Genomic DNA, 24,463 nt, shown 5'->3' on the forward strand with positions numbered 1-24,463 from the left:
ACTTACATCGTATGAAAACACACAAGAATCTGCTTTAGTAAAAATCAAATGCAATTATTAAAAAAAAAAACTTCACCTGAAAATTTTCTATTTTCAATTATTACAACAAGATTCCTTAAACAAGGAATATCTAGGTAGTTATCTTCTTTCCACTAATGGTATATTCTCTGTTGCAGAGAAGATTCAACAGCAGAGAGAAAGAAAATCAATATTTTTAAAACCACAAAGCTAGTAAAGTAACTTGGACCAGTTTTTACTACTTGAAACTACTTAAGCTAATTTTTCATACTGACTAAATTTACAGTAAATTGTATTCCATGTCGGGGAGCATCACATTAAATGAGTTTAGCTCTTGTTTGTACCAAAAGCTGGTAAATGTTTAAAATCATCACCACAGGCACCTCTCTGGGAATTACACAGTTCCTAATGTTTCAAGATTTTACTGAGTAGATCCACCTCATTTTAACATACAGACAACTCTAACCGGCCCCCACCAAACACACATACTATATAAGCAAATCTAGCAAAATGCAGAAGAAAACAAGCTAAATAAGCTGCGTATTTCATACACTGTGATCCTCTGTTGTTTTTGAGACAAAAGACATGGCCATTATTTCATGTACCCCATTACTAGAAAGGAAAATAAAGGCTTCCGTTTTCACGTGGTTTTAATGATGAAGATTCAAAAGAGGATGCAGGTTCTTTCTTACCCATTCAGCGTGTATGAACCATTCCTCTTGAGTCTCATACTTGCTGATAAGAATCTTAGGAAAAAGTCCAGAATGAGGTGGTTTGTCCTGTGCCACCCCAGAATACAGGCACCTGTTTGGTGGTTGCGCGTTTTGTTCACCAGGGGATCTCTTTCCTGTTTCCCTGAGTCATCAGTGAGGAACAATGTGAAACCGCCACCAAAGTCACTTAGCAGGAAGCCCAGAGGAAACTGCCTGCAGCCAAACAAGAGTCTGGAGGTGTAATATCTCCCCAATGAACCTTTGACAAAATCTTGGAGCCCACTAAGGAAAAGCAGCAAAAACTCACAGAGGAGGTTTTATAAAATACCTGAACTTCTCCCTGCACGTGCAAGAATAAATCTTGTAGAAAGCTGTACTTTATCGGTGAGCTGCTCTTCTAAATAGCCTGAAAGCAGCTTCAGATCTATTCCCTCCTTCTCACCAGCCCTGCTGCAACTATCACTTAAGTATTTAGCACTACCCTCAGCACAAGGCAACTAAACAAGAAGTCCTAAATAACAAATACTCAGACTGTTTTGGGGTTTTTTTTCTCCCCCCAATATCAAGTTAAAAATTACACATGTGGAAAGGGACACACAATTAGTGGTTAAAAGGTTTATTTTCCTTGTAGTAGGTTAAAAACAGGCAAACAAGTCACGCTTGAATGCTGCAGAGAAAAATATCCTCTAGCAGTCCAGTCCTGGGCAGGCTGCCCTGCATAAATCACAGCATTGGACTGCCTCCGAGAAGACTGTTTTCCTCCCTTTTCTGTTCACCCTCCCGTTCCCTGATAGCTGTGAACCAAACAGCTGCACAGCTTAATGTCTGGACTAGAGGGGTGAATCTACTATACAAAGCAAAAATTACTCCAGATAACTGTTGATCATTTACTGTCTGTGAGCAAATCGACACTGACTTGAGAAATAAATCACATGAAAAGCATTTTTATCAATAGATGTTGAAATGACTGTCACTTGTGGCCTAGGTGAAACTACTTTAGGATAATGGGAAAACTGCACACTAGACAAATATAAAGATTAAATATTCACTACCTAAAAAGACAGAATGTAGGGTCCCATGGAACTCTGGCCTGAGTACATTATTCTTATTTGAATGGTTAAAATATCTAAAGACTATATGTTTGTCAAGATGAATTTTCATTTTAACAGTTATAGAAATAATGTAACAGTTACAGAAAAACAGCCTAAAAAATGGAAGAATTGTTTAATTTCTTTCCAGGTGCCCCAGATTACACATTTAGGTGTAATCAAGCATACCTATATAGGGACTGAATAGATCATAAATGTTGAAAGGAAAAAGTTACAATGAATTACAGGCTGAAGAAATCAACATCATACTGTTGATAAAAGGCAGTGAGACTGAGCTGTAGAAATATGCTGCATCTACAAGACAGAGAGCAATTCTCAGCATCTATCAGGCCTCATCTGAAGCACCATGCCCAATCCGTGGCACCCTAGTTAAAGACAGATGTAGAATTAGCTGGAGCCCAGAGAGCACCAAGAATATTTTTCATCTCACAGATGCAAAAACTGAGGGAAGAAAACAAGATAACACTTCCAAGAATTTAGAACACTGCTGTAAAGAGAAAAGAAACAAAATATTCTTCCTTCTTTGTCCATCACAAAGGGACTTAAATTAAACAAGAATCAAACCAGGTTAGTATTATTTTGCTTGCGGAAGGGCATGTGTTTGGTTCTTAAGTACAGGAAGAGACTCCAGAGTCCCTATTACTGCAGGCCCTTGAGATGATCTTGCTCCAGGATCTGGAGACCAACTAGGTGTCTCTCACCCCTACCTTCCTATGATTTGCTCCCAGTACTAGCTGGCAGAAAAAATGAAAATTGCGCCATATAACCACATGAGACAAACTAGCTCAAGTCACCAGGCTACAGCATGCTTTAGAATTTCCTCCTCAGAATAAGCTATACTGGCCAAGACTCCACATAGGTCCAATCCATTACAAGGACAGTGGTAGCATCGCTCTGGTTTTATCATATACATCATGGGAAAGAATCATACCTCGTGTTCTTCTCAACCATCAGCTTTACAAAGATCTACCTATGTACTGGCTGGCACCAGGGCCTAATTCTTCCAGGTGCTATGGTCAGGCCCTGCTGTCCCTCAGGAGCTGGCAAAGATTCATTATGGCCATAGAAGAGCTAGAAGTTAGGTCCCTGCAGGCAGCTACCTACAAGCACTGGATAAAGAGGAGACACATTCCTGGAAGTTCATCAAAGAAAACTAGGATGATTTATTTGGTTAATAATTTAGGGAATAAAAAATTAGCTAATAAATAAAAAATGTTAGGTAAAGACAATTTCTAAATGCTCTGCAAACCCATCTCAAATGAAAACTTGAACTCAGTTTTCTTCTCAGAGGCCAAGATTTCTGGAGAGGTCATCTTAAACCCAGGCTCAGAGTAAATCTGGTATGTTTTTAGTTTTACTTGAAATAAAAGATGCCTCTGAGAGTATAATTGAATCATATGTGACATGGCTTTTTTTGGGCATCTACTAATTTGCATTGGAAACACACCAGCAATATGGGACACAGGAGCTGTCATGAGGTGCTGTTTGATGGCTGTTAGTTAATATCAATTGACTACTATTCTAAACTAGAGAATCACAATTTTTGTAATTTTAAAAAAAGCAGCCCTTCCCACAGCTTTTTAAAGCTCCTTTCTGGCTACGAAATTTAAGTGATGTTCCCATGGGTTTTCTGAGCTCTTTGGCTTTGATGGTTACCTAATTTTTTAAAAATTAATTTCAGCATTCTGCGGCTGTAAGCAGCTGCTGGTTTTTTCCAAACACTACTTCTGCAGAAAGACATCGATGCTTTTTTTTCTTTTTCGCTCCCCCATGCTCTTTTAGGATTACAGCAGCACAAGGGTATGTGTTCTTTAACATCTCCATCTGAAAACTATTATAGGAAACCAGCAACTAAATATAAACTGTCCAATCAGAGCCAGAGTCAGCCACATTGATGCTGGGATCCCAAAATGCTATCATGGACAAAAGAACTTACCACAGAAACACAGCTAAAGCCTACTTGAAAACACAACTGCTTCAGAAACAATGAATTCCTGCTTCAGAGAGGTCTTCTGGAGAAACGTGTTTTGTTAACAAAGATAAAAAGCCCCTTACTTTTAGTCAACATGAAAATAAAGATGATAAACTCGCTGAAGCAGGCAACTCTACAGTGAGGCAATGTGCTATACACATTATCTCCTACAGTATTTTCAGTCAGCTGCACCTAAAGAAATTCTTTTCTCCCCTCTCTCCCTACACGTAGGCATTCCAGAGAGCACACACAAGTTGAATCATCCTCACTGTGGTAAAGACACATGGGAGGAGGAAAAACATCTTTATGTCTCCTTAAGATCCCTTCTGACAAATAAAGCATTCTTACAGTCCACTTTTCTTTTATTCCCTTTCCCAAGCAGAATCCATAAACTTCAGCATGGATTATTTGTTCCCAGGCTAAACATTCATCCAATTACTGCTCTGCTTCCAAAGGAAATTTCAACAGGACCATTTGGCCCAGTTATTCTGGACGTTAGCTCAAAGGGCAGTTCTTTAGATAACAGAAATTAGTATGGATGATTTACCATTTTCAACCATCTCCCAGATACTCTATGCTTTGAAAACAGCATTAAAAGATCTATTTCAATTACTATTTAAAAAATCCCTTTTAATAAGGAAACTTACATTTTAAGTAAAAAGCTGGGTACAGAACAGAATAGCCAGTCCTCTACTACTTGGAAAGACTTACAGTACACTCACAGCCTAATTATTCATCCAGGAGGAGCTTTGCATATGAATGAAACATCTTTCTACATCTAAAAAGAAACACTCACTAGCAACTTCAGTTCTCCACATCTGGCCAGGAAAGAGAGGAGACAGAGTGCCCATATGTACCCTATTTTCCAGAGCCAGGCTTTTCACAAGTGTTAAAAAGTTACTTCTACAGCATTTGGTGTTATTTTATACATGTATCCTTGACCCATTCCCTCCAATGTTTTTGAAAAATCTACTTGAGTTTGTCTATTTGACTACTGAAGAGAACAATTCACTCTTTCTTTTGGAAAATACCCACTAACCTAAGGCTTAACCTTGTTTTCTACTGTCATGCATCATAACTTGCCCTTATGGGCTGGCCAAGTTAATCCCCAAGATAATCAATGAAAGACTGAGTTGTTACAAGAAACAAATTTGAGGCTACTTTCCTGGTCTGACCCAAACAGTGGGTCAGTCAGGTTCACTTCTACCTAACTACTTAGCTAATCCAGGGTTAAACACTGATAATTAGAGGAACAAAGACCTTACAGGTCAATATCAATTGTTGCTCTATAAGGAATGAAGAAGCAAAAGAGGTGAAGGAGAACAGGAAAATTGACTCTAAGACATAGTTGGATGTAACTGTTTTCCCCAAATTCTGCTAATTCATTTGGCACATGAAGACAGTGCTGCCTCAGCTCAGAGCTGAAGGGATTTCTCTGCCAGAGCTGTAAAGAAATCCCATTTCAGTGAGGCTTTTGGCTTAGTATCGAAAATAAAGAAAAAACCCTGTGTGGGGACACAATGGTCAATATACAAAAGAAAGCCATAACACATTTCCTACATTCAAACAGAAAGCCTTAACAGGGGAGAAGTCTTTAATTTGCTTTTTAGAAGATTGTTTTGCTTTTTTTTTTAATAATGAATACAACAGCCAGTCCTGATTTAAGGCAAAGATGACAGCGGCACTGAAAGGGTTATTGCAAGCACTTTATAATAAGCAAAACAGGACAGTGTTGGAGAAAGTTACAGAACTGAAATAACAGAACAGCAATCCGCCTGGAAACGGAAAAGGGTGGGTGAGCAGTTTCTACCGGACCAGGGCAAAAGCCAGGGTTTATAAATTTAGAAAAAATACACACCCACATAAAACTTCTCAAGTAAGAGGATAGGGGAGGAGGGAAAAAAAAAAAAAGAAAGGAAAAAAATACACACACCATTTTACAAGGCTTTTATATAAATTTTGCCTAATCATTCTTAATGGACATCTGCCCATGGCTCAATACAGGAAAGACCAAGCTTTCAGCATGTGCCAAACTGTCTGAGACCTCTGGCACTCTGCCTGCTGTGAACCCCTACTTGGGGCAGTTTCCTGGAGTTAGGCTTGGAGCGAATGAACAGATCCCTCTTTGGAAGGGCTGTCCAAAACAGTTAATGTAATGTAGTTCAGTATTGGACCTCACAGTGCTCAAGTGCATTCTTTTCGAGTTATTTTAAATGATTTTTAGGTTTTAGAAAGAGAAGCAGCTAGACAGAAATTAATAATTAATTTTGGTGTTAAAGAGAGGTCCTTACACAGGGTTAACAAAAGTACTGTGGCAAAATTAACGTTTCAGTGGGAAGTGAAAGTTGCCCTGCTTCCCACAGATGGGCACTAAGACCAGCTACGTGGACAACAGGTATTTATGTAACTGTGGCAAACAGCTGTAGAGCTTGAAGATCCCTATTCAGATCAGGCCCCAAAACTCTCTCCATCTCAAAGGAAGGCTCATAAAGTAACATAAAAAATAGTAAGAGAATATTGATGTTCTTGGCAACAGTATCAAGCAGGTAATTTAGAGCAGGCACTGCCCCTTTAGCCCAAGAACAGGAAACAACTGTATGAATTACCAACATGCTCCACCCAACAAGTCCCAGCCGGTATAAAAGTCTCTGCTGCAAAATTTAGCTAATGATACAACCCAGGAGAACTCTGGTAGTACCACAGAGGGAGAACAGGAGAGAAATTTCTGAGAAAGACTTCAGCTAAAATTAAACACTATTGGGCACATACAAATCCCTGAAGCCTACAAAACAAGTAGTTAAGTTTTCTACTGCACAACTGGCTTCTTTTCTCTTTTCCTTTTTTTTTTTTTTTTTAATTTAGCCAAGTGGTCTCACCCTAAGGTGCTAAAAGCTATAAGCAATTTTTCAACTTACAAAAAAGTTTAAAACTACATTGATTTTGTTAATAATGAAACAGTACCCCGATTCCAATACAGAAACCTGGTATCCTACAAGTAAAACTTATTATAAAGAACCCTTAACAAAGAAAAGGAAAATTCTTTAAATACTTTTAAAAGGCTCATACAAATTATCATCCTGCATTTGTAGAGTCACTTATCAGACATGCTTTTTGCCTTACCTTCAGAAAGAAGCAAATTCACTATCTCAAAACAAATAAATACAGTATTATTTTGGCAGATTATTCTGTCTTCTAAATTAATGCACATAATGAAACAGCTTCTCTGAAATGAAGTGCAAAGTGAAAAATACTGTGCATGTCAGTGGCAAACATAAATCATTTGAATACAGGATTTTTAAGGTGATCCTAGCAAAGCCCTTGCCAAATTTGACTTCAGTTGCTGTTATTCACATTTTTCCAAGATCCTAAATGTTCAACAAAAAGTCTTTGTAGACAAATCCCAGACATAAGCCTTGTCATCCATCCTTCAAAGAATGGCAAGAATACTTCACCCCAGTCAGAGTCTGGACCTCACATTTGAGAATATCAGAACATTAACTAGCATTTACATAGCACTTTCGGAAATTTTAATAGCGCTTTGGAAAAAAAAACCTCAATCCCTGCAACCTGTGTCGGTGATTGTTACAGTCATTACAGTGGAAAAACCCAGGAGAAAATGGTTATAAAGTGGAGCAGATAAAAGGAAACTACTTGGAAACAGGATCAAAAAGTCAGTGCTCTTTCTGTCTTTCCCCATTACTGAGGATAAGACACACAGGGCACCATCTGCACTGGTTGTTTTCACTTTCTAAGGCAGAGCAGCAAATGTGAATTAAAACTCTAATAATGCTAGAATACTGGACTTTCAATATCAGATCCCTGGTACTTATAAAATACTCCATGATTCTTAAAGCAGTTTAAGGCCAGGAATGAAGGATCTGCTACATCTATCAGCTAGCTTATGTCTTCCACTTCAGCATCTCTTTTCCCAAAGTGTAAAATAGCAATAACAACACTTCAGGAAGCACTTGGACAGTCAGGATCTAAGATGATGCAAAGTCTAGGGTTTAATGGGATGAAGTGACTCATAAAAGGCCAAGAATCAAATGAAAGAATAACATAATTCAGAAATCCTCAGCTCTCAATTCAAACCTCACTGCTTAGGCCTCCTGCCTTTCCAAACACTTCTTACATGAGAGAAGCTGCATTTCACTCCTGAATAACTGGCCTTCATTCTCTCATCTGTGAGCACACACACATACCTTCTCTAAAGATTTTTGTTGAACACGGAGCTCAGCTCTCAAGGCAATATGGTAGACAAAGACTGGCTTCTTGCTTTATATGCTACCATTCTCAAGTCAAAAAACTACAATAAAAAAATTGTATACCTGCCACTAAATTTCATCCAAGCTTTGTCCAGCTACTGCTTGGTCCCATTTCTGGTTTTACAGACTTCGACTGAGAAGTAGTCCCTCAAGCTTATGCAATGGGAAAACCTGCACTCCAAGGCAATTCCTAACTCCTTACTTATATATTGTATTGCATCCCTGTATGCAGTCTTATGCAATCGAAGTGTTTAGCCTAGAAAACTGATCCTAAATGCCTTCAGCGATATGAGAGTATACTTCTTCAGTAGCAACAGATGATCTGGGAGAACATAGCAAATAATCCTATTTTGAGAATAAAACATTAATTCAACCTTAAAAGCAGAATTTCCAAGCTGCCCCTGGAATTCTTATCCTTTTACTGTGCCATTATGTAGAAGGACAATGTAAGGAGAACAAGTAAACTTGCTGTGAGGACCCAGGTTAGATGAGAACCAGTTTTTGGTTGAAAACTGAATAATCAAGACGTGATTCAGTTTCAATTTTAAAAACTTAAGATAATATTTATTCCCAACAGATAGGCAAAAGAAAGCCCGTATAGCAAATTAAGAAGGGCAGTTCTCCTTACATGTTGTTCTGGAATATCTACTATTTATCTAATGTTTTGTTATTGTTGCTGTTGTTATTTACTTTTTTATTGTGCTTGGATTTTTAGTGCAAGTTCATGAAATTTTGCTTAAAGTCACAAAGCTACAGTAATCAAAGCAGTCTTGTCTGCAATGCTGTGAACAGGACTCAAGCAAAAACTACACTAATTAGAATGCAATTTTCAAAGGTCAATTACCACATCATTAGCCAAGCCATTTACATCTCAGCAGTGTGGAATATTCTCCGGTTTTAGACAGTGGAATGGGACAAAAATGGATTAAATTGCTTAGGGTCAAATAGTACAGTGTGTTGATGAGTAAGAGTTTAAACTCCAGTAGCTTGAGTAGCTCATAATGGGCCATTTTCACACTATGCCCTTGTCCCTCTGACACCATCTTCTGTCAGATGCTTAAAGAGATAGGGCAAGCATATCTTCCAAGCATATCTTCCATCCACTTGCACTGTGAGTAAATCTAATTTCTTTACCTTAACAAAAAACAAAGGACCAATTAGCAAAAAAATACCTGGCTGTATGTCCACAGTCACATAACTCAAAAGTAAAAGCATAATCAGCACCTGTAACCACCCTGTCTAGAAGCAAAATAAAACAAACAAATAAAACACAAGACACAGTACAGGTTGTCCTAAAACTGTTTCTAGTTCAATAACCAAAGCTTTACAAAGTATATCGTCAGAGCAACTTTTAAGGGATATCACTGGGGTAATAAAATAAGCATGGGTTTTCCCCTCTGGATTTTAGATATGTACTGCGTGGTACATATTCAAATATGTCCATTAAAGTGATTTTGGGCGCGCAATGTCAAGCAAGTCAAGTTTCCAAACACATCAGTCAGTTCCAGACTGCGGGCCTTGCTGCACACACGGATTGTAAACGTGCAGTTTCAGAAGGATACACGCAGGCACCTTTACAATGGCACTTGCCCAGCCTAGACAAGCAAGCTAGGCAAAGATACTGCTGGGCTCAGCTCCAGAGGGGGACAGAAGGAAACCCCTAGTAACTGGAAATCTTTCTGCCTCCAGCGGAGCTGGTAGTTCTTCCCCTACCCATCCAGCTTTCTCCTTATTCGTAATTTGCAGCCATACTCACTCCATGACTGTATTTAACCTTTATATCATACTCGCTTTCACATCAAGCTCCTGCACCAGCACAGCAACCTTCAGTTTTTCAGGTGCTCATCTGACAACTGGAAGGGCCCATGAAAAAATAGTACAAAGCAAACTTAACCATGCGTGGCTTCTCCAGCTTTGACTTGCCTTTCACTTCAACCTGCAACCCTCATTATCTTTTTTCCAGATACTCCAAATCTCAACAAAAATCTTCATCATGCTTTAACTCCACACACCACTTACAAGTCAACTTGCACACTAACCCCATTTCTTATTTTGGAACCTGAGAGAGATCGTCATTCAGAAAGTCACTCCTATTATTTCCTTCTGACAACTAATTCAATTAATAATTATGGCCCATTGATATATATGATCAGACTCTCCATATCCTAGTATAATAATGGGTTATTTGCTTGTTTAGAAACAAAAAAACCCTCACTACACTGACAGAAAGTAAAACAAAGGTCAACTCAGAGCACTGGAAGCTAGAAAAGGATGTTATAATCCTTCTGCGGTTAGCCTTTAAAAACATATCTATTTGAAGTTTAAGTGACAAAAAGCTTCATTCTTCATAAGTGGTAAAAAACCTGAGGCTCTTCAGTTTTGTATGAAGCATTACCAGGGTACAAGTCAGTTTTGGTCCTATACCAGACATAACCATTCTTATAAAGCTTTGTTGCAGGTTGTTTGTATTTGATTTCTCTTTTTTTTCCCCCCTAACATTTTTTTACTCATACACCACACTTCTGTAAAAATATACACATCACATAATTAGGATCACCAAGTGAGATGCCTTATCTCTACCTCTGAAGACGCAAGTGCCAAATAAATGACTATGCAAGCCCCTCCAAAACACTATGTGCCAGTGACTTTGTCTCACCCCTTTATTGTCTCTCCCCCTTCCAGTTCCCCCATCCCCTAAAGAGCAGCTGATATTTTAGTCTCATGACCCAGCCTAAGGAACATCACTGCAACACTTGACACTTGCTAATACAGGTCACCAATTTTTATTAACCAAAATAATTTCAAGTCCACACACGCAGAATCAATCTTACTGCCAAGGCCATCTTTTCCTTCGCTTTCACTCCCACTGCACACATTTTGGTGCACTCATGCAAAACCCAGTTGGCTCCCTTCTGTGGGAGCAGTAACCTTGTTACTGCAGAGGTTCCATGACAACCAAAAGATAGTTCATACTATGGGTCACCGTAAGGCAATAATGTGCTATATTGAATATGTGTGTGTGTTTGCATGAATTTTTTTACATAAAATCCCACCTTTCACCTGCAGGAATTTTAACGAAATTCCATCATCGTGCTCTCCAAAAATTCTATGACAAATTTGACAAACCCCACCCAAGTGCAACAGCAAGTGCTTTAAGAGGAAAAATGACTGTAATAAGTTTTGACTAAGCATATTAGAAACAATTATTTGTCAATCTTTAAGCTATGTTTTGTCCTTCTCTATAGACAAAGAGTCAATTTAAATGGTCTTTTTTTTTTTTTTTTTTTGGTGACAGAAAGGTGTAAAAAAACTGCCACGAACTCAACAAGCTTCTGAAGAAGACAGGTTTTTAAATTTTTTTTCTTTTGAGCCTGGCTCCAAAAAAATTACACTAAATCACTTGTCTGCTCTTTCCTCATACCTAAAGAAAGATCTGCCCTATCCATGTTGCTATACTGCACTATGCTACAATTACATATGCCAGAATCCAAGAAATACCTGAAATTACTGCTGCAGAAGTGTCCCACAGAAACCTAAAATCATGGCATTTACAACACAAGATATGCACAACATAAAATACTTTCAGCAAAGAATCAGCAACGACTCATGTAAACACTGGCGAGCTACTGAAATTCCTTTTCTGGCAAGCTGCTGCTCTAAGGAAGGACTATGGACATAGGGGGGAAAGTCTGCAAATGCAAAGAACATGCCACATTCAAACTTAGCAAAGAATCCAGTTTACCAGTATTCAATCCTAAAACATATAAGGATTTTGGATTTATTTTTTTTTTATTTTAAACAATCATATGAAAATTAATGAGCTGGTACATGGATCATATTATCCAGTATTCATTTTTTTCCCCTCAAGAAAAAGATGCATTTAAACCTATAAATTGGTATTTCACTTTGCAACACTATGCAGCTGTACTCTGTGCTGTGGAGTTGGAAATACATACTGCAGCTGGAGAAACACATAACCTGAGCACAGATACCCTGCACCTCCCTAATTACAGATTCAAATGGTAACTGTGTGTGAAGCCTCTGGAATAATTACAGTTCTTACTGATACACTGTAAGTGATGATATATTGAGTAATTTAGAAAGAAACAAAAATAAGACAAGCCTTATAGCAGTAAGGATGTTGCTGCGGAAGGACCTACTTTTTCCATTACAAGAAGTTTATAATAGTCATCTGGTTTTCAAATTTGGAGTTATTAATCAATGTGTAAATTGGAATTTCCAGACTAAGATTTCTGTTGGTCTTTCAGCTACATAATCCTACCAGCAAAGTGTGTTAAAACATCAGGTTAACAGGCTTATTTGCTGAACAAGTACAGTGAGGAACTTGAAAACTTCTGTTAATTCACTGACATGATCTTCATTCCAAACTTGCATATTCTACTCTTAGGTCTCATGCTCTAATTGCCCCATTAATTTTCAATCAAATAATAAACTACCTGCAGTGATTTCACCAAGAAAGCTGCCAACACACTTAGCTGATAAAATAACTGCTTTGGGAATCTCCTCTCTTACCCAGAAAAGACTTTTTAGCTACAGCTCAGTTCTAGTAGGCCAGGGAGTGTTGACACAATGCACATTCCACTGCCAAGGTCAGTAATAAGAAACACACCACCACTTTCACATGGGATATACAATAAACATTTGAGGATATTTTCATTTTTTATTTTTCAGAAGTCTTAAGTGAGGGAAAATAGTTCAGTTATGCATAGCATCTAACTTTCCCCAGAAAGTCTGAGCCTTCTGAGAGCATCCTTTAGAGGATAATGGCCCTGAAATCTGTGAAGAGATGTTTATTGTGTGCATTGAAAAGCATAGTAATAGGAAGGAGTTGCTTCACGAAATGAAAACTTGCCTCGTTTCAACTTAATACTCACAGGCCAGCACACAAAGCAAAACCATTTTCAGTTATCTGGCTGGTTACCATTAAAAATGTGCAATAGGTGATGCAAAGAATTCTCACTCTAAGGTTTCTCTGGAGGTTTAACAGGCTCTCATAGGAAGAAAAGATGGGTGATATGATTAGCTGACATTTCCATTCTGAGAAGAATAGAAAGACTGTGCCATCCTCATAACTCAGAAAGGCAGAATATTATTCTCTATTACAGCACTTGTTAAAGCACACTAAAGGAATAAAATATCTTAGCTCAGTGACTTTAGTACATGAGAAAAATAATTCAGGGGAACATAGCCCAGTCATATCATCATCTCACCTGACTGCAACAGACCCCACCAAACACCACACTGAAGTAACTCACAGCTTCATGACAACAATCAAGATAAAATTTAAGACTGGCTGGCACAATTTCATCTTTCTACAAACCCTTCTGATTTCAAAATCTCTAATATGCCAAGAGCTACAAATTTAAGTGACCCTTTGTACAAGGGAAAAAGATCCAAATCACTCAGGTGAACTCCTGTAACAGACAACTAAGATGCCCTCACATATACCAAGCAGTAAATGGAGGGGTGCTTAGGCTTCCAAGGAAAGGCTGTTCACCTTCCAATACAGCACAGCAGCTCCCCTTATCTGCCCCTCACCCTTACCAGTACTGTGACCCACACAGCAGCTCCCCTCCTCCAACCCTCCTAGTCTCAGACGCTTCCTGTCTCCAGTGGCATTTATTTTCAGCCCTCAAGATTCCTTTCTATACGTTCCAGGAACCCTCTAGCCATCCTCTGTCCAGATGGCAGGCTACAGATGAAGGGAACAGGGTCTTGGAGAGTCTTTTCTTGGCCTGCTTCTCAGCAGCCTGCTGGAACTTAGAGGCAGGCTGAGTCCTGCACAGACAAGGCTCTGTTGCGCTGGGAAAGCCCTTCAATCCCTCTCCACAGTTTTCCTCAATGCCCTCTTTGTCTTCAAACAAATTTGTCTTAAACCTTTTAACGGCCTCTGCTTTCCAGGGGCATGCTTTATACAATCTACTCCCTACAGAAAGCCAATAAAAGGGCAAAGGAAAGGGATCTTAAGCAATGCTCTAACAGACAACCAGAGCCTCAGGTTTTACTACAAACAAAGCAGATGCTACTTTGACAAGCAGATGCGAAATAAAAAGATAGGTGATAGGTTTGAGTCCTGTTGATCCTTGTCATCTTCAGGAGATGTTCTGAAATGTGACAAACACAAGTTTATGTACTTGATTTCACTAAGGACCATCACCCTACAATGAACTATTTTCAAACTATGACTCTCCCAGATCACTAGTCCTTATCTCTGAGACAACGGAACCAGATTATTCTGTAATCACAAAGACCAATACAGTTTCATCACCAACACTATACATTCATGTACAAGCTTGAGGGAATGACTGACATCTTTTATTTGAGAAAGTAAAAATTTCACCAAAATAAAAATTAAAAAAAAAAAAATTAAATTTTTCTCTTTGTTTCCAACTGAAGCTTCACTGAACAGTTTCATAAGTTTAGTAAGATCTGTTCAGGATTCCTTTAACTCTATTAATATCAAAGGCAATGACATTACTTGATTTATTATATATATAATGAAATAATACTTCCAAGAGCCAAGAGGGTTTAAAACTGAAATAAAGCTGCATGCTTCAGAGTATAATATATTTAGGCATAAACTATTCTAAAATCAAATGCAGTAAGCAAAGCCAATTCCCCATTTAAAGACTGGAGCTATCAGGAAGACTGTAATGCAGCTCTTGGCTAGAACGATTACTTTAGGAAATGAACTGCAAGGGAAAGAACAAATTGCAGAACTTCAGTGAAACTCAACTAGAGTAGAAAGGGAGAAGTTACAGAGAAGCTACAGCAGCACAGAAAATTTCCCAATTTCAGAAAGGATCTTAAAAATTCAGCCCCTGAAAGGAAACGATCAGGAGAGTGGTGGGAAAAATCAGGCAAAATGCATCTTTGTCTTTTTAAAGGTCAATTAAAAAAAAAAAAAAGCATCTTCCTTGGTGGGTGTTGTGGTTTAACCCCAGCCAGCAACCAAGCATCACACAGCCACTCGCTCACTCCCCTGCCAGTGGGACTGGGGAGAGAACTGGAAGGGTAAAAGCCGGAAAAGAGATAACAACAGTTTATTAGCGAAAGCAAAAGCTGCGCACACAAGTAAAGAAAAACAAGGAATTCCATCACTGCTTCCCATGGGCAGACAGGTGTTCAGCCATCTCCAGGACAGCAGGGCCTCATCACGCCTAATGGTGACTTGGGAAGACAAACACCTTAACTCCAAACGTCCCCCCCTTTCTCCTTCTCCCCCCCCAGCTTTACATCCTGAGCATGTCACACGGTATGGAATATCCCTTTGGTCAGTTTGGGCCCCCTGGCTCAGCTGTGTCTCCTCCCAATGTCTTGTGTACCCCCAACTTCCTTGCCAGTGTGGCAATACGAAATGAAGAAGCAGCCTTGGCTCTGTGTAAGCCCTGCTCAGCAATAACAGAAACATCTCTATATTATCAGCCCAGTGTTCAGCACAAATCCAAAACCACAGCCCCTTACCAGCCACTGTAAAGAAAGTTAACTCTCTCCCCAGTCAAAACCAGGACAGTGGGAAAAGCAACACAATCTAGAAGCAATGCAGTACCATTATCACACTGGTGATGGCATTTTTTTTCAGTCAAGTTCTTGTTATTTAGGTTTACCACTCATTTTAGAAGGAAGTTGACCATGTCCTTCTGTTGCTTTCATCATTTACATGTCATAATACTGCCTGTGAGGTGATTTCTTTAGTTTCACTTTGACAAAAACAAAAAGAATCATACAAGAACTATCTTGAAGAAAAAAAATCACCACTCCTTTCTAGGAAAGTTTGAAAACTAAATGCTATAAATAAGCCGCACGATATAGCCTGACCAGATTTCTATCATGTATGTTTTTATCTTCCTTAGCATTTGTACATTATTAGAAAACAACCCTTTTCAGAGATATGCATAAAAATTCCTAACTAACCTCAAAATTGTTCAAATCCTTTTCAGTAACTCCTTTCATTTAGGGGGTGTGATCTATTTGCTTGTTCGGATAATATACTAAGTACATGATGATATCCATAGCACCTCCCACAAACATTCAGGATTGTCTAATTGAGATTTATCTGCTCTTATGAAATATCCACTGTGTGATTTACAGTCATTTACTCTGTAATAGCTGTAGCTGATGAACTGGTTTTAAGTTCCTGTTTTCTCTCTTCCCTTCTTTAGTTTCTCAGCAGATGAAAAAAGGTGCAGCTTCATCAGAAATTATTTAAATTCAATATATACATCCATAATCATTGTTTGGCTACCACTAGAACATGACCTACATCAACTTAAAATCTGACCTAGAAATTATATTTAAAACTGAAATCAGTTATAGTCCTACAAACCTTACCTAATATGAGCTACATCAGACATAGCTGGAGTGAACCAGGTACTAAAATCACAGAAAATTAAGTCCATCAGCTACAGAGTCAATGCAACATAAGAGGACACAGTAAACTATCCCCATAATGATCCAAAACTCTCACCCCTCGCCTCTGGAAAGACAAGGAAGTTTCTCTTAAGTCAATGGTTATTAACCAGACACTGAGACAAAAGCCAGAAAATTGTGAGGATGGTTTACAGATAGTAGACCAAAATCCAGCAAGTGTGGTATGACACATCTGGCCTCTCATCTGAAGCCATGTCATCCGATTACACCCTTGGCCTGAGCTTTCATACCAACCTTTCCCTTGTTGATCCCTGGCCAGCAGCTGTCTGAAAAACTTTACAGGAGTGAGAGTGTGAAATGAAAAAAAAAAAAAGTATAATCCTTTTAAAACTCATACAATTAGTCATGCTTTGAAGAAAACCTAGAAAAAAAACCCCAGAATTTAAATACCCAAAGAAGGCCCAGGTAGCTGAGGGAAAGTAGAGAAAACAGTGACTGCCCTGACACCTGGGAAGACAATCATCTATCAGGATACACCCATGGAGCAAAATAACAAATATGAATGAACACATATTATGATTAATGGAGATGATGACTGCTTTAGCTGTGAATTTCTAGATGTTGTTGCTTTTAAAGTAGGATGGGAAGTGCACGTGCCTGGTCCAATAGTTACAGCTAAGCTGTAATAGCCTTAGGGGCAAGTAAATAGACAAATAATTTTGCACTGACTATTTTTGGCAAGATAGGAGGAAATAAAAGAGTTTGCTGTATTGGAACTTAAGCATTACTTCCATGTACCTGTTTTCAATTCTGGTTTTAAAGCTACAATCAGTCTAGCATTTAATGTGCAATGACCATTCTCCTTTAATCTCAGCATCTTGGAACTCAGCAGAAAAAACTCTAATAGCAACTGTATCACAGCCCAGGACAAGAGTGCAAGAAGAGCAGGAACAAAAGGATAAAGTTCATATTGCTAATCTCTCAGTTTTGTGAGCATCTAGATCCACCAGGAACATGAAAATAATGCAAGATAATCATACAGAAGATAGGACACCAACCCTATGGACTAGTAAACTTGAAAAAAACAGATGCTGAAGCCACAGGCAACTATATTACAGCATCCATCCTCCCAGTAATGACATTTTCCACTATCATCCTAAAAACTCATTTTATCTCCCTTCTCTCTTTGTAAGCTGCACAGGGATTTTTCACACTAATTTGACACTAAATAAATGGCTCCACTGGATTTCTTTCCCATTCTATTCTGAAAATAGGACTTACAGTGAAAAGGGACCATAAGGGAATCCAACTAAATAGTCACCAACTGCCTATACCATTCTCTAAGGATGGTTAAGCCACATTTAGCCCCTTTTCCTTGTGTATTCTCTGGAAGCATCTGGTTTAGGCTGCTATTTTGACATCTTCATACCGAAGTTTGTTTAAATAAAGCAACTACAAGTTTTTGGCTAATAAGTGATAAGAAAATCTTTGCTCTGAGTTGACTGTATTCTATTACCAGAGGAATGTCTCTAAACTGTCTCCTTGGGATGTTTTTGTCAATAGGGCATTGGTTCATGTAATATAAAAAAGTGAGTATTTACCCCTAGTAAATATACCCTCAACATCCTTGGCTTTATTACCTCTACTCACCCTGAAACACCTTGTCAAAATCACTGTTTCTATGAATAGAAAATGAGTAATTGTTTATCCAACTCCACAGACAGCCATTGGAGTTTAGAACTGATTGCTATAGAACCACTCGCTGTTACAAAACTATGGATTATGCAAAAGCTTGCATCTACAATATTTTTAAGCGATTAATACTGCTGCTGTTTTCAGAAAAGAAAGGTATTTTCTGCTATTGTTAAGAAAGAAAAGGGGTGGAATACTTAGAATCCTTGGAAACTGGACATTTACACTGGGAGAAGCAGTGGGAAAGAAGGGCAAGAATTCCTGCCCATAAACAACCACATGTCAAGTAATACCTGGGGAAAAAAAAACCAAAACGTCACAATTTCAAGCTCACTCCATCACCCTACTCATGTTACTTAATTTTTTCACAAGTCAAATGTCTGTTCTGAGGTTGCGGCTCAGAAATCAAACCCAACATTATATTACAGAGTAGGGCTCTTCTTCAAATTGTCCAAATGGCCCCTCACATCCTCCATATGAACAAATATATCTGCTCAGCCAGTGTCAAATGAACATACTAAATGACAAGGACACCTGAAAAAAAAGAAAAAAAAAGAAGTGGAACCAAGAGAAAAAAATAATTAGACAGTTCTTAACATGTCAAGACTGCGACAGCATCTGCAGAAAACTGAAGCTTAAACTTGGGTCTGCAGTAGATCCAGCAAGATGCAAAAGAGTTACAGAATAGTTCAGCCACCGGCCTACACAAAGTCTAGAAATCAGTTCCAGTCACTCTGTCCATAGAGGCTCTTAACTCACTGTAATTAGGTATAAAGTACATCTGGTTTTTATTGCATTTGCCATATGCTATTTTCTGTGTCTAAAACTGGAAAGGACCATCAGATAGAGCTCTAACAGCATTAGAAAGGGAGAAAGTAGATTCCTGACATGCAGTTTCTGTTTCAAGTTCTTAAGGGTCTCAGTTCTTAACCTAGGGAGACTCCTGAACTACAGAATGAAAAATCATAACCAATTTCTCATCTCTTGCATACTAACACACCACCTGCAAAGAATCAAATAAACAGAATTTACTGTGAAAAAATGTTTCACAACTTCAACTGCAACTCAAGTCAAGCACAGAGTGACAAGACAGACCCTGTAGAAAGTACTAATAAAGTCTCTTGGTCTAAATACATTGAGAGTAACATAGTTTACAGAAGACAGGTAAGAGGGAAAGAGCACTTGTAACAAGCGTTCAGTAAACTACTTGTCCTTAAGGTTTGTTTCATACAAAGACATGTGGCAAAAATAGACAACTAACATTTGTTACCAGAAAAGGCTAGTTCAAGGCAGGAAAGCTGGACAAGAAAGACACTCGAGGTTTTGGTTTCTCCCTCTCTGCTGTTACCCCCCATCCACTTCTCCTTCCCCTTCTCCAGCTAAACTCTTTCCCAGCTTCTGTATGCACAGTACCAGCTCATGTCCACACATGTCTGTGCTAGTTAATGTATAAAATTGTCTTACCAGCAGCAGCGCAGTGAGCAGATGATGAATTCCATTCCAACAAAATTACCAGCAGGGGATTTCCGACAAGATGGCAATGGAGTAAAACACAGTTTGGATGCTCAAAGAAACATGGGAAGCCCAAGATAACTGATTACTGAAACACAGCCTGAAACACCAGTAGAGCTTTTCCAGAATTCAGCAAGATGCAACTTCTGGCAGGCAGAGTGTAAAACAGAAAAAAGGTACTCCTCTAGAGAAAGGGCATAAAAAGCTCATACTTGAAAAGACAGCTGCACAAAAGAAAGAAATAGGCTTTCTGCCTTTTTTTAAATCTATCACAATAGCTGTTATCTAAAGTTTCCTCCTCTTCTCTTAGGGTAGGACTGCTTAAAGTAAAAAAAAAAAAATCTCCTCCCAATAAATGAAGATTTAGCAAGTATTTTGATAATGCTTTTCTCTATCTAGTTCTGCCTACCTTTCAAGTCAGTTTGGAAGCAAAGAACAGTAATACCAAAATAATAAATAAATAATGAGAACTATTTTTTCCAATCCTTCCTTTTCTCTTTCACAACATTAATTCCAGTGACTCAGACATATTAAAGAGTCCAAAATATCTCTCGAGTCTGCTGCTTTTTCTGAAACTTACTTGCTTTCTTGAAAAGCATTGAAACAGTCATTTTATACCTGTTTTATGAGATTGCATAAACTCCTGAGATTTCATAAACTCCATTCATCCTTCTGCTTATTAGTCAAGAGGGAAAAATTCCCAGCAGCAGAGCCTTAAAGCTCCACCTTGTGGAAGATGCCTAGAATATTCCAATAGGCTCCAGGGGCAAAGGACTTCAAACCGAGCTTACAATTAATGATATGTTTGATATTGACACTTTGTCATCAGTCACACAGTAAGATAACCTCTTAAATGCATTCTACCCCAGCAGAAAAACAAGCAGTGGGAGATTACCAATAAAATGAAAATAAATGGCCACACCTCGAGTCCTGTGTCCAGTTCTGGGCCCCTCACTTCAAAAAAGACATTGAGGTGTTGGAGGGAAGGGCAACAAAGCTGGTGAAGGGCTAGAGAGCTAAGTCTTATGAGGAGTGGATGAGGGATATGGGGATGTGTAGCCTGGAGAAAAGGAGGCTCAGGAGTGACCTCGCTGCTCTCTAAAACTATCTGAAAGAAGGTTGCAGCCAGGTGGGAGTTGGCCTCTTCTCCCAGGTAGCAGGTGACAGGATGAGAGAACAGCCTCAAGCTGCACCAGGAGGGGTTCTGGTGAGACATTAGGAAGAATTTCTTCATGGAAAGGGCTGTTAGGCATTGGAATGGGCTGCCCAGGGAAGTGGAGTCACCATCCCTGGAGGTGTTCAAGGAATGATTGGACGTGGCACTAAGTGCTGTGGTTTAGTTGACAAGGTGGTCATCAGACAAAGGTTGTATTCATTGATCTCGGAAGTCTTTTCCAACCAGAATAATTCCATGAAAAGCTGTTTTATTTTGTGGCAATGGAATAATTATCCTGCATTGAATCAGCTGATAGCAAATGCAGTAGTCCAGAGGAGACACTGCTTTCATCTCATTTGGTGGTTCCTGTGCACTAGGCTTACTCTCTTTGTAAGCAGGAAAACAGGGAATCACAGACAGATTTATCTGGATGAGGAGCAGACAACCAAGGAATACAGCAACTCTGCCATCAAGAATGGATAAGTGACTAACAGAACTTCATCTTGTGATACTAGATTGACTGTAATTTCACACAGGTATTCCAAAAGCTATTCACAATCCTCCTCCAGCCACCTATTACAAACTCACTCAACTGAATGTCCACATTCGGCCATTCCTAAAAGCTTGTACTGAGATCAGCTTGGCCCCCACACACTGCTGTCTATGACTGTGCAGCCTGGGGACATTACAGCCAACTGAGCCAGTAGTGCCCTCTGCTGAAAGAGCCTGCACGGGAAAAACAGCAACTTCTGCATCATATACGTACCTCGTTTATCCTGCTTCCTTTTAAGCCTTTACGATATCCAGGGTTTGGTCTTACCGTGGTTTTTTTATGTTGCTTCTTCCCCACGAGGGCTACAAAGATGTTTCCAAGTTTATATACTGTAACACCATGCCAGCACATATAGACTCCAGAAACCAAAATGCTGCTGCACTAAAGCACTACAGACACAGCTCATGTTTTTAGCAATGTAAGAAGAAATAGATTAAAAATAAATTTAAAAAGAAACACCTACAGTACAGCAGTCATACGACAGTGTCGTGAGATGTTCTTTTCTACAGTAAACCCAAGATACTTAAAGAACACATATCCATGTCCATTCGATACTTGGAATTCATAAAACTATCATAATTTATAACTGATTACTAACAGTAATCACCTTACTTTCTCTGATTTAACCTTGCAACGTTTCTATTTTCAGTCAGTTGCTTCACTGAGACTTAGACATTCATAACACTCTGAAAGTCTGAATACTGACTGAAATACTGTACCCAATCTGAAAGTGCAGTGCTTTTAGCAACATAGATAAAATTTGGCTGAACGATACGTTTGCTTGGAACACTAAGGAGCACAAAGTTTAAACTGGTTGAATGCACGGTACCTGAACATGTAGAAAAAAAATGTAAACGTGCCACTCAAAACAGAGGAAAGTGCATCACTTCAGAAGCACAATCACCTTTCCGACACGCACGAGCTGGACCAGCCAGATCTCAGCCCCGCATCCCCCGCTGGCAGCAGCTGCCAGAAGATTTTCAAAGTCACTGTGAGGACATTGTAAGCACTTAAACAAGCGCCCATAGCTGGAGGCTGACTCCATCCTCTCTAACTCATGCAGAACACCCGAGCTCAGCACAGAGCACCTCCCCAGAGCTGCAGAGGGAGCCCGCTGCCTGCTCAGTCCCCTGCCCCGGAAAGGCAGGACCGTCATGTCACTCACCACAACCCACAGGCCGGTCTCAGTTTCATTTCTCAGCAATGATCATATCGGAAAAAAATAAAAAGCGATTACTCAGCTGACAAGGGGAAGAGGGTCTGACCTGTTGCCGCATGGTACCCTTCGAATCTGTATGTTAAAAAGAGGTGCTTGTTTTAAATTACACTCAATATTTTATTCTTCCTGTTCTCTGAGCTCCAACTCTGAATGACCTGTCACTTTACACAAAGTTTCTGTGGAGAATAGGCTTTCTCTTTTAAATAAAATAACACATCCTAGGTTGTTCAGTTAATATCCTGGTTGCGTCCTTTAGCTAAAAAAAAAAAAAAAAAAAAAAAAAAAAAAAAAAAAGCAGCCTTTTACGGCATGAGAAATGTTCACAGCCTCCATGAAGTCCTCTGTAATTTTCACTGTTGATGGCTGTTACCAAAAAAAGAGCACAGATACAGCAGAACAAAACATTTAATTTATTAATAGATTTTAAAACCAACAGAAGAGCTTAAATATACTCGAGCACATAACCTGAAACAATTTATTTCACCTTTACCCACTGTAGTCTTTTAGATAAAACTATCAAGTCTTTATGTAAAAAAACAAACAAAGAATTCACTCACACAGTCTTTATTCCAAAATGCAGAAGTGTATTTGAACTTTTTTAGTTCATGGAGCAGAACCAAAATTGCTAATAATAAAATATTACGTAAGGACAGAAGGTTAAAAACCTGTTTGTGTATTAGCAATGTTGAAGACCTTAAAAAAATGGCATTTCAAAGAAAAAGTATCTGTTGTCACTGGTTTGTGAGAATCCTTTGTGTAAATTATGCTTTGGCTATTACTTTTCATGAAATCAAAGCTTAGTCTAAAACTGACACCTACATAAAAGTTTCAAAGCCACTGTTCTCACGCTGGCCCCCATATGAACCTATTAAAAAGGCTACTCAAACTATCATTTTTTATTGAATAATCTCCTTTGCCCCCTACAGTGCTTCAGCTACACTTCTGCACACATCTCGGACGCAGTGGTTTGGTTTAGTTTACTTGGAGCACCAGTCACTGCATTCAGGAGTAGACAGACACAGTTTAACTTATGTAACCTCATCACCACACAACTGAAGGAACACACTGAAGCTGAGAAAAGATGCACCTTTTGTAAACTGGTTGTAGGTTTGGGGTTTTTTGAGGAAAGGCTATATATACACTTTAAAAAAAGAGATGCAGCCAAATTCTTCCTGCAACAGTAGAAGCAACAACACACCTAGCCTAGTCCAAGTCAGTCTTTTGAGATAAAACTATATCATGTTTCTAGCAATTTCTTCCATAGAAATCAAAAGCGTCACAGCTCGATTATCTCTCTGAAAGCCCCAGTGCTGCCACATGCTTTGCCATCACGACAGTATCTTTCTGCTTGGCAGACCCCTGTGCTTTATCATTCTCTTACTTCACCTGCCACAGGCTTAGTTTCTTTGGTGGGGAGATACTGTGCCTGCTGAACCACTCAAGTCTGCAAGCATGAGAAAAGCATCCATCGTATCAAAGGGCTAGCAGGAACTCACATATAATTTTTTTTAATCCACAACTTCAGTTAGATTTATCATCCTACAGAGTAAAAATTCATTACATTCCAAAGATCCCTTCAATGAACCACAGGACAGACCTGTCTGTCCACAGAAGCATGTTCCAAATGCACTTTTCAGCACATCCTCTCCATTGTGAATAGTTAAAACAGCAAAACTTCATAAAAAATAAGCCTGGACTCAAGACTGCCCAGCTGTGTTAGAGAACTACATGCAAATGGTGTGATTATAGGAAGAGTGTTCTAGGCAGATAATTCACCCAGAGTACAAGAACTGGGCAGAAAGCTCAGAACCATGAGAAATTCACGCCTGTTTCACCTCACAATAATAAAATGAGACAAGTTTA

At 39.0% G+C, this 24,463-nt stretch overlaps 1 protein-coding gene across 4 annotated transcripts in view; it reads right to left on the bottom strand.

Annotated features, from left to right (window-relative positions):
• MOB2 (MOB kinase activator 2) overlaps positions 1-24,463 on the bottom strand; it is a 113,825-nt gene that overhangs the window by 57,967 nt on the left and 31,395 nt on the right. Inside the window, exon 1 of one of the 4 annotated variants that reach the window (XM_027724152.2) lies at positions 9,834-9,876. The exons of 2 other annotated variants lie outside the window; for them this stretch is intronic. In XM_027724152.2, the coding sequence (XP_027579953.1) occupies positions 9,834-9,838 (5 nt within the window). In that variant the 5' untranslated portion in view covers positions 9,839-9,876. Of the gene's footprint in view, positions 1-710; positions 768-9,833; positions 9,877-24,463 lie in introns of those variants that run through there. One more of the 4 variants, XM_027724150.2, reaches the window with a different exon arrangement.

The sequence above is a fragment of the Pipra filicauda genome, unplaced genomic scaffold (genome assembly GCF_003945595.2).
Source record: "Pipra filicauda isolate LSUMZ 115617 unplaced genomic scaffold, ASM394559v2 scaffold222_size1277272_pilon, whole genome shotgun sequence".
NCBI classification, from domain to species: domain Eukaryota; kingdom Metazoa; phylum Chordata; class Aves; order Passeriformes; family Pipridae; genus Pipra; species Pipra filicauda.